This window comes from Falco naumanni, chromosome 4 (genome assembly GCF_017639655.2).
Source record: "Falco naumanni isolate bFalNau1 chromosome 4, bFalNau1.pat, whole genome shotgun sequence".
Taxonomy (NCBI): Eukaryota; Metazoa; Chordata; class Aves; order Falconiformes; family Falconidae; genus Falco; species Falco naumanni.
This window is the reverse complement of record NC_054057.1, coordinates 78528886-78544264: the sequence shown is the minus strand read 5'-3', so window position 1 is coordinate 78544264 and position 15379 is coordinate 78528886. Positions and strand designations below refer to the sequence as shown.

At 43.3% G+C, this 15379-nt stretch overlaps 1 protein-coding gene across 2 annotated transcripts in view; it reads right to left on the bottom strand.

The window, feature by feature from the left end:
* XYLT1 (xylosyltransferase 1) overlaps positions 1-15379 on the bottom strand; it is a 202151-nt gene that overhangs the window by 92259 nt on the left and 94513 nt on the right. For both annotated transcript variants that reach the window (XM_040591969.1, XM_040591970.1), the window contains one exon: positions 7477-8002. In XM_040591969.1, the coding sequence (XP_040447903.1) occupies positions 7477-8002 (526 nt within the window). The remainder of the gene's footprint in view (positions 1-7476; positions 8003-15379) is intronic.

The window sequence follows — 15379 nt, the reverse complement described above, 5'->3', positions numbered from 1 at the left end:
GACACTCAACAGAGTTTTCCTCTCACTGAATTTCTTCTAAAACCAAAGCTGAAACTACGCAAGACAGTGCTGACAGAGCCAGCCTGCGCTCATAATGGCTTTATTTTTGGAAGAATCCCTCAGCTCTGCAACGCCACAAGCTCACCCATCCCTGAGAAACACGAGTCTTCTGTCCTCTACACTGCAGCTGTCCCCAGAGGTGCAGGGAGGTGGCAAAACAATGGCACCCTGTTCTGGGATGCCACAAGGGCACTGCTAGCAAATCCAGCTCCCTTACAAGGTGTACACGGTCTTCCTTCTACAAGGAAGCTTGTCCAGTGTCTGACCCACCAGCCGGATTCAGTTTCTGAGGATAATTCATGCATTTGGCCCCCTGCCCAGGGAGCAATTCAGCTGTCAGCGAGGTGATGTGCTTTGGCAGCTCCTACATCAGGGCTGCCTCGTCCCTCCCTCCCAATGACTGGAGTACACTGGTCACCCAAACGCAACACGGGCAGCCCGACGGTGGGATCCCTGCCTGCACACCCAGGCTGGTGACAGGGGCTTGTGTGCACTTCAGGTCCTAGCATTTATGTGCGTTTTCATCACATACATGATATATCCTAGTCCTCATCCACACGATGAGGCAGGGTCCATTTTCAACCAAAACCAGTGAAGTATCTTCTCATTGCTTACACACTAATTTTAACTAACTCAACTTGTATGTGTGGCTATGATAGAAGTTAATCTGAGAATCCATGGCCACATAAATTCTTCCTGAGATCTCATTATACTCCCTACAATGCCACGGCCTTACTGATTTTATTAGAGTTGGTTCTGCTTTACACATGTAAGGGGAGAGGAGAGAGACACCACTTTACTTCATAAACTCATTTAGCCTCAAATGCAAGTACTGAATCTTGAAACAGCCCTTTCTAATGAAAGAAGTGCTGGAAACATGGTTTCTAGAACAGAACACAATCTCTGTACACAGTGTAATTACATCTTAGCATTCTGCAGAATACCAGTGTATGGCTTAAATGCTATTAATTGTAAGCAGTTTTGTTCCACAGGATGTAGTTTGCTGATAACTACTCAATTAGGGTTATTTTGCAATTAGTCTACTCACAGTAAATTTATTGCAGCCGGCATCATCTGTGGTGCAGCAAATTAAAATGCTGTCTGGGCTGTGTGTGCAGTGGCTCTTACATGCTCCTTAAACCGTGTATAGCTCACCACAGCAATTTTGTCACACTAACAGATTAAATGTACAGAAAAGCAGCAGCCGCCAATGTCATTGGGAATCCTGAAACCAGGAGAAAAAGACAAATTTGGGCTTCAATCTTTTGATAGAACCCAGTGAGTCCAAAAATTCATTGCCAAAAATGTGAAAAGTAAATGAAGCCATACATTTATATGTCACTGTGTACATATATGTGCATGTCGAGTGGATGAAATTCTGTATTTGCCTAGTTACAGCTTCCTTTCTTTTAGAATTATATACAGGATGCTTTCATTTCCATGCCTTGGAGAACTCCTTTGCTCCACCCTGTAAGTATTTGGCATCTTAGTGGTTTATCTTCTCTCTTCCTGTAAATCACATTTCTTTATGTTGAGTGCTTTGAAGTAGTAGAATAAAAATATTGGAGACATGCAGATTACTACTACCTGTGCATATTATTCAGTAAATTGAGCTCCAGAGCTCTTTTCTCTCAGTTTGAAAACCAAAAGAAGGATGTGTTTTCTAAAATGAAATAGAAAATTTTCTTCTCAACAGCCTGTAAGAAACTGAAAACTCTTGCTTCAATGTGCTAGAGCAGTATTACCAATAAGCAACCAGGGAGAACGCAGACTAATCTATAAAGAACTCTTTTGGTGCTGATGAATGATGTGGAATGAGGGTAGCTTGATTATTTTTCTACTTTATTTATGAGTTGGGTTTACCCCACAGGGATGAAGATAGCAGAAAACCTGTTTGATTTATAAACTAAGAAAAGACAACAGAAGAGCCAAGGGGAAATAAATCAGGCTCACTTGAGGCTCTCTCCTTTCCTAGGGACCCTTCTTCTGCCAGAACTGCATCTTAGAAAACACCCCTCAAAAAAATCCTGTTACATACTTTGGTCTATCCAGGGCCATAGATCCGAGTCAAGCATAAACCCAGTCGGGTAATTAATGATGAGGATTAGGCCAGTCTACCCTGGGGATACGGCAGCCTAGAGAAGCTGGTCCAGAGGAAGACTGGTGCAGATACCACCTGGCACCATGCCTGTGATGACTCACTGACCTCGCACCAATGACTGAGGAACCCTGCTGTACACCCAACCAACTTGCAAGGCAAGGGATTCACAGCACGGTCCACGTGGGAGTGAAAAACTGAATTCAGGGACTGAATCCAGCCAGTGGGTCGGAAGCTGGGATTTTTTCGTTGCAGAAGGAAGACTGTAAGTATAAGTCACAACTTTAATACGCCTGTTGAAATGTGGAGCTGTGTAATTGTAATTGCATTGCTGCCCAGTAATCTGGGCAGCAATCAGGATCGCAGTGGCCATTCTAAACTGAACTCCTGCCCATGGTATAATAAGGGATTCTGCTGGAGGAAACATGGCACAGATCAGGTCACTTGTGCTTTGCCAAAGAGGAGTTCATCTAGGTACACAGTAAAGCTATTTTAGAGCGGAGAATTCACATTGAACCTTCCACTTCTTCCCAGTACCTCTGCACAAGGAGGGCCACGTATGATGACAGACAAGGAAGGGAGGCAGCTGGTCCAGGTCCACCAACAGCTTTGGTAAGCAGAAGAGAGTCTGGCACATCGGGGGAATCAGAGTCTCCCGCCGAGCCTGTATGGGACCAGGCTGGAGATGGCCTCAGCAAGGAAACAATCTGCCACACTGTCCACAGGTTGCTGATCTCCGTATCGTGCCTCCTGAGAAGAAATGAACACCTCAAAAGGATGTCTCCCTGTACCCCCAACCTGCACAGGACTGGATTTGCCCTTTCCTCATTTAACCTTGTGCTGAATCTACTTTTGCTCTCTTAGCTTCACCGACTGCATTTCCCCTCAGAACATACTTCTACAAACTAGACGTTCCCTTCCGAGGGAAGGGTGACTTGCAAGTTGCCTGTTGTCCCAGTCTCAGCTGTGACTTTGGATAAGGCTGTACCTAAAGCTGCTGACACTAATCCCCTGTCCTGTAGTGTTCGTGCACCGTTTTCAGGACTGGCTTGTCGGGCAATGCCAGCTCACACCGTCTGCGCGTCAGGTAACTGGAAAAGTTGCCATGTCCCATTTCGTGTTTCAGCAGCACTGTCTCTTTGCAACCCCCTTGGAGGGACTGCAGCCCTTGTACTCTCATTCTCACGCAAATAATACCTGCATGTCAAGCAGGTAGTAAACATGATGCTCTTCATTGTAACAATCCTTTCTTTCATACAATGAAGATAGTTATAGTCAATTTCCTTTGCCTGTTGCCTTTGGCAACAACAAAGCACTTAAAAAAGAAACAGCCTGTAAGATCCTGCTCCCATCGATAACCACTCAAATGAACATATTATTTAACATTTTTCTGTGCCCCCCAGCACGAGGAGGACACGGGCCTGCTGGAGCGAGCCCAGAGGAGGCCATGAAGACAATGAGAGGGCTGGAGCAGCTCTCCTGTGAAGCCAGGCTGAGAGAGTTGGGGTGGTTCAGCCTGGAGCAGAGGAGGCTCCGGGGGGACCTTACAGCACCTTCCAGTGCCTCAGGGGGCTGGCAGGAAAGCTGGAGAGGGGCTTTTTGCAAGGGTGGGAAGCAACAGGACAAGGGGGAATGGCCTTAAACTGAGAGAGGGTAGATTTAGAGAAGATTTAGATTAGAAATTCTTCACTGTGAGGGTGGTGAGACGCTGGCCCAGGCTGCCCAGAGCAGCTGTGGGTGCCCCATCCCTGGCAGTGCCCAAGGCCAGGCTGGATGGGGCTGGGAGCAGCCTGGGCTGGGGGGAGGTGTCCCTGCCTGTGGCAGGGGGTGGGAACTAGGTGATCTTTAAGGTCCCCTCCAACCCAAACCATTCTGTGATTTATTCTATGAGTCTATGACAATCCAGCTGGATGGAGTAACATCCGTGATTGACAGCCACTTGCAGCTTTGATCAGATGAGACAGGATCCAAGGGGATTAAAATCTGGATGACATCTCAATGGAAACCATTTATATGGAAAATGGTTATATGTTGGGATAATGGATGAATGTGCTGTTCCAGTGCATAAATATTTATTCTTTACAGCTCTGCTGAAAACACACAGGAAACCTTTTTTCAAACCATACCGAAGGGAACAGTACTCACATACTGAATATACAGACTCAGTCCCTGGATATCTGACTTTTGCTGACAAACAGCATACAGATTTTTTGATGCATGAAGTGCCAAGATCTCTACGCAGACCTCCCCCTACCAGTGATCCTAACAGTGGGGTGTCTTATATTCCCAAAAGCTGATGGGTGGTGCCTAACATCTCCTAACAAAGTTCAACTCCTTTAAGGGACCTCTGGAGCTGATGAAGACACCTTTGATGAGGGATAGAGACAGTCTGTGAGTGAACAGCAACAGTATTTATGTTCTGCAGCGAGGAGGAGAGAACTGAGATCACAACACACAGTCAGGTAATGTATCTTTAATGGGGCTGTAAAATTTATGGGACCCACCAAGTTATATACATATAAGGCCTTCTGGTAGGCACCATTTTGGAGCTCCTACATGTCTGTCTTGACAGCCCTGTATTCAGACATTTGAGAATCAACTTTGAAAGTCTGGATCTCCTCTGTAGGTCTGGCATCCCAATGTGCTTGTGCATTGGCACCTCCTGCATAAGCAACTCATGTCTCATTCAATCTGTTCCTGCGTTATCACTTCCCCACAGCAAAGCTCCTAAATCTGCTCTAGAGAAACCCTGTATGTCAGGCACGATGTTCAGATTTTCTGCCAAGGAAATCTGGCTGTTGAGGCAGTTACCTTCAGCTGTCAGCATGGTCAAGAGGAAATAACCTTGAGGCAAAGAAAAGTCAACGTTTTCCACAAGGATCCATCTGGCTAAGTTAAGAGACGTCCCTCAATTACTCTTTCTAAACAAGCATCACTCCCTAAAATAAAAATCAAAATGAAACTCTAGCACTGCAAACTGAAAACCTTTAGCCACAGTCTTTTTACACGTAATTTTTTTTATGTGGTTTGTATCCATACCTCGTAAGTTGTTACTAAATTCACCTGTATTCTACAATAAAACCATATTTGGACAAATTCTGCATTTCTCTAGTCAGGTTTGTAGCTCCCAGTTTTCCTGGATGTTTTACTATGTCTTATTACAAAGGAAGCATTTATATCAATGTGCAACGTACAAACATGCTGAAAGGCTTCAAGTGTAAAAGGTGACACTGTTTTTTGTTCTAAGACTACACTATTATCCTGACTCCAGGACATAGGAAATAAATTCTGTATTTAAAAAAGCAGCAATAAGTATTTCTTGAGAAGCCTATTTTTAAGAATGGTAGTTGTTTAAAACTTCTGGAAAGTCACCCTGCATCCCTGGGAGACAGATTACCAGGCAGGGGATGGAATTATAGGTGTGTGCAAAATTGCACACAGCTGCAGTGTGTGCCTACACTAATGACAATAAATCTTCCAGCTCTCTCCAGGATATCACTTGCATATTTGTGTGTGTGATGCATTTACCCTAGACCAGGTATATAGTGTTGATGACATTACTAAGATATGTCCTTGATCCCAAAAAGCGTAGGACAGTGTCTGCAAGGTGCTGACCTCCATCAGCGTTCTCACAGACCACAGCTGACTCTCCTGTCATTACAGAAGAAAAGGGAAGGATATCAAGGACACGCTTATCACAGTGGATTCCACTGGTGGCACCCCCATGGGACCTGAGGGATGCCCAGGGGTACTCACTGATGCTCAGCCGGTCACTGATGTCTAGTTTTGCTCAATTCTTACCTCTCTACTGTTCTTTTATCTTCAAGTTGTACTGCCTTTGCTGTCTTTCTCCCTGCTACCCACTCAACACCAAGTCTTCTGCCTGCTCTATTAATTCTTTATCTCCAATGTTTGCCCACCCAGCTTAACGATTTCAAGTACCACCGTGATAAGAAAGGGAGAAAAAACACCAAAAGAGATGTGGTAAAAAATGAAAATGAAGGAAAGAAACCAAACTAGTCACAGATGCACTGGGGTGGGAAATGTGGTGCTCACACTGTTCATCCTGGTAATATGCATCATCTAAATTAAAAGCCTAAGCTTCCTATTACAGAGAGATTCTTTTGTTTGGAAACATACTCCGGGGCACCTCCTTTTTTTCCACTGTCTGTACAGGGAGTTTAGCCTCCTAATTTAGGCAACAGCACCATGGATCTTCCTCCCTCCCACACTGAAACACCCAACAGTAACCACTGCTTTGTGATGGTGCAATGAACAGGTGAGCCATGGGGGTTTGAGAATGTAACTAAACAACCCCTAATCCCCACGGCTCACCATGTTTAGCGTACCATTTCAAAGCAAGACCTATTCTCTTGTTTGTAAAAGTCCCTGTGCACTTTCAGCACGGACAAAGACATCAGCATATCCTCACATGCATGGGCTGAAGTGCCAATTACAGGATGGGGACTTTGGACTGCTGTACAAACAAGTGCTGCTGTGGATAATGCTGTCCTTTGATCAATACCTACTTTGATCAACTGATCAGTGCTTTAAAAAGGAAAGCACACTTTACTGTATGGGAAGCACTCTTCTTGCAAAGTAGGAAAAGGTCAGCTCACACATGCAAACTGACAGCAAGCTGAGAGACACGTCATTCATCTGACTGCATGTAAAAAGCAAAAGCAACGAATCAAAGCTTGGCTTCGGCTAGCAGAGGTAACTGACTCTCTACAACAGTGATTTTGAAAATTACTTTTGCTGATTGAAGAACATTAAAAATAGAAGTGAACCACAAAATTAGTTTCCCCACACACTTTTGGATTTTTTTAATTATACTTCTGATAATTATCTGGGTTATCAAAATGCTTAGCAGTCCTGGTTACCAGCTAAGACTCCAACATGCCAGAAAAATGGCCATACGGCCATTAACAGCAATGCCACTTGTTTGTTGGTTAGCATAAGGCACCAAAATTCACCATGGCTGTTCCCTGATCCCCAAAAACCACACAACCTGTACAGGATAACAAGACTTCAACTACACTTCTCTGTGTCTTTAGATTAAGAACTAAAAGAAACAGGAGCAGCAATTGAATACCTAGATCACATTGTGTAATAAAAATCTGGTGGAAGTGCAAAAAAATGATACAGGAATTTACAAAGGATCTTGTGACATCCATATAATTCCCTGTTTACAACATCCTCAAACCCTCCCTCATTTTCATACACTAAGTACATTACACCTTTCTGCAACAAAGCCATTTTTCTGTCATCAAGCCATTTTAATTACACAGAATCCCCTTCACCATCTACCAACTTACCCTCCAGTGTACAGAAACGTGTCACCTTCTCCGGCATCAGCTTTCCATGCTTGTGCTGACAATACACCTCCGCGATCTCCTGCCGACACTGCTTAGATTTAGACCGGGACATGGCTGAGATTGCCTCTTTGCCCGTTACCTCACACTTTGGTGGTTGGTCATATCTCAGTTCAGGGGAGCTGTTTCCGCTTTTTTTCAAATTATGCTGTCTGGGAGACCTGTGAATGTCCTTCAAACTGTTGTTGTTGCTGCTGTTTTTTCCAGGGTGATCGCTGAATTGCACCACCTCATTGGAGTTCTTCCCCAGCAGCAAATTCTCCTTCATCTTCTCCTCTTCCAGTTTCTTTCTCAAGTGCTCCTTTTGCTTACTAAGGGGTTTTTTCACCAGCTCAGACTGGTGTTTTTGCCTCTGAGTCCTGGGAGCAAAGTTACTGTTATCAATATTTTCAAAGTCCTTGGGGACTGAATTTTCATTATTGCTGTCTGTTCGCATTTTCTCTTTCGGTCGGTGGGAAAAATAGCCATCCTATAAATGGGGAGAAAAATTATACTCATCTTACTAAAAACAGTCACATCCCATGCATTACAAGCATTTCTTACATGAAAACATAAATCAATTTCAATCCAACACACTGCAAAAAACCTGCCCATTAGGGTTCATAACAGGGAGATGGAGCTGAGAGGCCTCTAAGCCGTCCAGGTCCGTGCGGAGAGCCACCACCCCGCATCACCCAGCCAGCCAGCATCCAGCCCCACCTTGGATGGAGTAGGGAGGTTTTACACAGGTTTCTGAGCTATTATTAACCACAGACTTCACCTTGACACCATTAAAAAAAAATCAATGGCCAAACAGACACAGGTTTCAGTGGAGTGAAAGCAGCTCCTTCAATGCTTTCCCTCACTCCTGGTGCCGACGGCCGCAGTTTGGCACCCCAGGAACTGCCCCACTCCTCTGCAGGAAGCACCACGTGACTTCACAGCCCGAGATTTCTTTCCGTGAAGTAACTTTCCTGCAAACCAACCCCTTCCTAGTTTTCTTGAGTTTCTACATAATAAAACTTTGGAGCGCTGCTTCCTGCGGTGTGCAGTGCAGCAGGTGGCTCAGCTGTCAGCCCTTAACCACCATGTTCAGCATGCTTTGATAAATACACAATAACATCACAACATTTAAAATATATAATTTAAAGGAAAAGGTATAGAGCATGTAAACTATTTGTCTGTCGTAGAACAACGCTTTCCTTCACAATTTCACTCCCACCTCCACCGACTACCACAGGAACTTGTCCCAGCCCATCGAGAGCACAGCAAGCTTTAGAACACCAAAGAAAAAGCAGCATTACCCCAGGGATCCTAGAGACAGCACCGAACATGGCAATCTGCTAGAGAAAAGATGTGACAGACCAGAACAGAACCAAGAAGCACTTATATGTGCATATTAGCATCAAATGGGAACCTGTCTGACAGTCGGGGCCAAGTGAGGTTGAGCTACCTTTGCTCCAGCTGCAGCAATTAGTCCTCTGGCTAGTGGGGGACACCGTTTATAGACTCACAGAGCAGGAGATATCTCCACTCATTGAAGTGATCAGTATCAGATGAAATAAATAAGGAGTTGTTATTAAAACATCTGAAGACAGGGTTTTTTTAATCTGTCCTTTTTTCCTTCCACTCATGAAAGACCTAACCAAAAAATCAGAGGCTGGTAAATGACAGCACCCGTTAATGAAGACTGATGGGAGCTATGCTTAGCACCTATGAACCACATTTTGTATTCAAAACATTTTACCAGCATTAGCTAATTGTTTCTCACACCTCTTCTGGGAGAACTATTTAAGTCAAGTTTTGCAGGGGAAGGAGAGGGAGATAATGACTTCTCCAAGGCCATGCAGGGAGTGAGAATCACTTTGACCTCTGCAGCTCAGCAATGAGAAATGTTTGAATAGTTTACTTGTTAGAAGATGTCTTTCTGTAGGTGACTGAAGTGATTTTCTCTCCATTAATATCTACAGCTCACAAGTAACTTTAGCTATCAGACATGGAGGAATGCAGGAAGTTAAACAAACCAATCAACCAAACACCAAAAAAGCCTACAAACCAAAACCCAAATGTTTTTCAAATAAAATATTTCTAGTTTGGAGAGAATGTTATCTTTAAAAAAAACCCTACACTTTTTAATATTTAAGGGTACCTACGAAATCAATATTTTTTTCCATCTTATTTTTTCAAGGAGAAAAAAATTAGCATTTTCAATAGAACTGTAGAATCACTTAGGATGAAAAAGACACTTAAGGTCATCGAGTCCAATCATTAACCCGGGACTGCCAAGTCCACACTAAACCATGTCCCTAAGAGCCACAGCTACGCGTCTTTTAAATACCTCCAGGGACGGTGACTCAACCACCTCCCTGGGCAGCCTGTTCCAATACTTGACAAGCGTTTGGGAGAAAAAATTATTCCTAATATCCAATCTAAGCCTCCCCTGGTGCAACTTGAGGATGTTTCCTCTCGTCCTGTCGCTTGTTCCTTGGGAGAAACAGACCCCCACCGTGCTACAATCTTTCAGGCAGCTGTAGAGAGCAATAAGGTCCCCCTGACTCTTCTTCTCCAGACTAAACCACCCCAGCTCTCTCAGCTGCTCCTCATAAGACTTGTTCTCTAGACCCTTCACCAGCTTTGTTGCCCTTCTGTGGACACCAAAGAGAAAACAAAACCAAAAATAGTTTCAAAACAGCCCTCATCCCCACAAATGATGAAACTAAAAACCCTCAAACAATCAACCCAATTACTTTCAGATCCCAGCTCCCTTCACTTAGCCTGTACCTCCAATGTATCTTCAAAGAAAAAGACCACTTCAAAACCAGCAGCAAATGCAAATAGAGCAAGACAAATGTAAAGCTTATTAACATCATACCCAAAACATCTCCACTGAGGTGCCACTGCTCTGAGACGTCAGATATCTGATAGTTGGCATGTTCCTTTTGTTGTTCAGCCAACTCCAAAACCTCAGCTTAGTTATGCCACTTGTATATTTTGACTTACTTCATTTTAATGTGCTTGGATCTTGGATTTGTATACATGAAATAGCTCAGAAACTTTAATTGTTGTACTGTCACGCTTCCTCTAAACTAGTGCCGGAATTCACTTTTTTTCATCATTTAGCGTAAACTGAGACACAAAAGGGTTGAGGTAAATCTGTGTGGATGGTGCAATCCATAACCACAGTGGGTCACCCAGGGCTTTCCTTTGTCCCTTTGAAATGTTTTGGTTTTGAAACAAAATGTCCTCTATACAAAACTTAAATACAAGAGGGATCAAAGACGGTATTAAATTTATTTCCACAAATTTTATATCCCCAAACACACAGAGCTATTCTTTGTAAGTAGTCCTTAAGCTTCAACAAGTATAAGAAATATGAAGGAAACTATGAAAGACTGAATGTAAATTTTATTTGCTGTGTTTCAACAGCAGCAGCACAGAGAACTACAGGGACAACACTCCACAGTAATGCAAAGCATCCCTATCATTAGTTTTTATCATTAATACAGTTCAAAGCATTTATTGGTAATAGGAACATTTCACCATGCTGCAATTTACAACCAAAATAGCTAGCTGCAATGATGGGGGCAAAATAAATAAATAAATAGATAGATAGATAAATAAATAAAAAGACAAATAAATAAATAAATCTGCCTTCTTCATTCAACTCTTTCCAAAGTCTCTAAAGGTGATGCTGTGATAGGATATTTACGTGTATTTTGGCAACATTCCCTCTCACAGTCTGACTCTTAATAAACAATATTTGTCTTTGAGCTAAAAATAATAATAATAAAAAAATCCTAATCCGTACAGCAAATGGCACATTGATAAAGGGGAAAGTTCACTGTTGTTGTTTTTTCGTGTAATTCTTATTACCCACAAAAAAGACATTGTCCTGAGCCAGAGCGACTGGCACATGCCCCTTCCCACGTCCCAAAGAGTATACAGCGCTGCCCCACGCTCTGTAGCTTGACACAGCATCAAAGGACGAGGTGCAGGCCCGTTAGTGTTGGAAACAGCATCTGAAATGACACTTATGTGACATTTCAGTTGGGATTTTCACCACCCCTGCGCTCATGAGTGGGGCTGGTCATCCCCACCCAGCTGATGCACTGTGCTCTGGCAGAAACCTGTGATGAAACCTCAGCAGAAAAAAGCAAAGAGCAGATATTCTGGTGTAGGGTTCACCTCTTCAAACTGTTTTCCTCCTTCAAGTGCTTTGCCCCCCTCTGGGAAATGCTTTTCCAAGTCTACATGCTGGAATCTGAAAAGACAAATAAATTCTAAATGCTTCAAAGCCAGACACAAAACTAAGCTGGGCTGTAACTCTTCCCTGCCTGCAGGGACAGCAAGCACCACAAAACCTCACCCCGACAGAGGATACCCAGTGTCTGAAGAGAAGTCTCTTTAGGAGAAGCAAGGACTAAAAATAAAGCAGTCTGTAGAACAACTGCACTAACCAAGAGCTATAGATATACATTGAAAAATAAGGATGTGTAACAAACACCCCAGATGGACAGTCAAATCCAGCCTCACACAATCCCACACCTGTTGATGCAAGTGATAAATGCCACAAAACCAGAAGTCTCCACCCTCCTCTAATCTGCATTTCTTTCTCAAAAACTTCCAAAGCCAAGCCTGATTTTTACAGCGTAATGATTTTAAGACAGGATCCATACACGTGATAGCAGAACATACATGTTCGCAGTGCAGGGGAAATGAAGCTCAGCACTCCAAGCCTAAAACAGCAGCAGCTGCTGACAATAAATTGTGTTCATTTGTGAAGTTCAGAGGTACAAACAAAAGCAGCACATCTGGTCTTCAGCTGGCTATGGGAGGATGGGTTTTACTTGCTCTGCGATATATAATTTTTACAGTGCTGGCTTAATTGCAGACTTTATTTGCCATGGATGTCTGAGACAGTCAAGTCAGGACAAAGTCATCCTGCAGAAAAATGACACTGAAACCAGGCATTCCCAGTTCTGACAGTACCATGGGGTGTATGTCGGTGGGTTTGCTGTTTGAATCATGCTCTTTTTCAACCTCTGTCTAGCTATTTGTTAGCAGCACCTTCTTATTGCCCTCTGTGCTTGCAAATCACATTAAATATGCTGAAACATGGAAGGTTATACCAGGACCAAATTAGAAGCAGAGCGCCAACTAATATAGCCCGTATGTATCGACATTCAAAGATGAAAGCAGTATTTTCAAACTGACACCTAATAGTGCTATTTTTTGTTGTTGTATAGACTTAATCTTACCCACAGAACGCACAAAAAAGTTACTACGGAAAGCACCATTTAGGTCTCTGCAATAGAGTAATTCTCTCTAGAACAGCCGCGGCTTGGAAGAGGCTCTATCCAAAGCCAACTCATCTGAGAGACTACCCTGGCCAAACTACTCAGTATTAAGGTGTCAAACACAACACATGCCACCCAAGAACACATATGTCACCTGTGCTTCCACTACGGCCCTGGGAAAACACTCGCTTTGTGTGACTCTACGCATGCTCCTCCAGCAGCCTCAGTGACACGGCCTCCCTTGGGGACCAACAGCGAAAACAGAGCCCCCTTCCTGCAGGAGGTCACGTTTGTCACTCAGTAACGACCCACGCCTGCTCCCGATGCCAATGAAAGCCATTCCGCTCTGGCAGAGGAGTGCAGGATCAGAACAAAGTATTTTTTCCCCACATTTTAAAAGCCAACTCAGTGTACAGACTTTATAAAGAAACCTTTGGAGGGTTTTCGTCACTTTGCAGTACCGCATTTCAAAGACCAAGTGTGACACTGTGGATATCTATCACAGAACACAGGCCTAAGGGAAGGATTTCCACAAAGTTTTCTGTCCTAGCATTATCTGCTTCTCAGAAGATACACGGAGAGGTTAACTGCTGAGTAGTCATGGTAAGAGCCCTGGCAGGGAGAGTTTTGACGGGGCCTCTTCTGTGTGTGTGCACACTTGCAATTCAAAAAAAACAAGCAAATACTCCCAAACTGGGAAAGAACAGTCTGTACCCAGGAGTGTGCATGAAATGCATGAGATCATTGCTAATCACATACTGATTGCCATTGATGCTAAAAATAATAATATAACATTAATGCAAAAACAACATTTTAAGCTCAGAGCCATTGCATGTAATAAGAATTTGAATTCTGCTCCAAATTCTGCTCCTTGATGAACACACAGGTTTTAATTCTCCAAACTCCACCTTTAGCGTGTTTTATTAAAATCTGCCACACAAAACGTGTGCTCTTTGGTATATATTAGCCACTGCATCCACGGTGATTGAAGGTCTGGTGCTCAGATACTGTGAGCTTGATTGAATTCGAAGTCTCATCTCTCTCAGGAGAGAAAGTCTGGGTTTCAGCAGAGACAGTGGCAGAGCCTTTGCGATCTACTTGAGAAGACCACGGAGTAAATTGATGCTGTCACCTGCTACATACCCAAGAACAGCTGCTGCTCACTGTATCTAACACAAATACTGAGAATTTTGAAGAACTTTACAGCCATCTATGACAAATGGATTTTAATGACAGCCTGCTAACACTCTCAAAGGCTTTTGCATGTACAATACATACCTGCTCAGCTAGACCACAGGTAGTTCATGTACCTGCAGACTGCCTCTCTCCACACATTTTTCACTTGGATCTGTCATGTATATTTGCATCTAGATTAAGTACATTCAAGCATAAAAGTGCATTTTTGGGTATGCCCAGTTTAGAAAATCTAGGTAACAAATTCTCACGTCGTCTTTCAGGTACAGTTCTGTATCCTGCATGCTAAAGGCAGGAGGTGAAAGACTATAGCTGCAATATTGACCAAGGGAAAACTTCAATAAACCAGCATGTCCTCTGTGGGGCATCCCCATGGTAAGACAAGAAATATGCTACAAACATACTAGGAACCAACTCAGACCAACCCTGGAAGGGGTGCTTCTGCCAACAGCCAGGATTAGGCAGCATGACTGTTAATTTTTGCAACATGCAAAAAGCCAACACCAGAACAATTTCAAATCTGCTTTCAGAAAGACAAGCTAATGCGTATATAAATCAGCAGACACACAAACATCAACAGCCTGATGAGCATCAGCTCTGCACACAGCAAGGGCACACGGGCTTTGTGTGGCTGAGGGATCCAACCCAAGACACCTAACCCAAGGGGAAGAACCCATACTGTGGCAGGTAGTCACTGCTCCAGCATCACCTGCTACACACCTGTAGAAATACAGTGCTGCTAGATGACTCCTTTTGGAGAGGCTTTGTAAGGAAAGTTAAAGAAAATCGTAATCAGTTCACAAAGGCACACAATAAGAGCTTGCATTTATCTGTGAAAGGTGTTCACTGCATTGTGCAGAGCATTTCCTCCCAACAATAAGAAAATGCTCCCTTCTCAGGAAAAGTTATTCATTGTATGATTTTTGTATCAAGGAAGTCCTATAAAGTCTACACAGATGGACAGACCATGTGCAATCAAGCCCTGAATGGCAAATGTTCACAGTTTCAGTTTACCTGACACAGCTGATTTTCTCCCCAGCACGGAAGGATTTGTTGTCTTTTTGTACTAAGAACATATTCTCATGTTCTTCCTCTGGCTAAGCTTGGTTCCTTAAAGACAGCAAAACAAACTAGAAATATGCATATGCACACACTGAGCAGCAACAAAACACACAAACCTTCCTCTAATTACAAAGTACTAGATGTGCTGGCCTTGAGGGCCAGGTATAAACCAATCCCCTGTACTATAAAAAAACCTACATTTTTTTCTTCTCCTGTCACATAATAAAATATATAATAATTATTGATCTCATGTGAAAATATGCAATCACTGGGCAGTCATGCATGTCTTAGACAAAATAAGCTCTCAGAGCTGG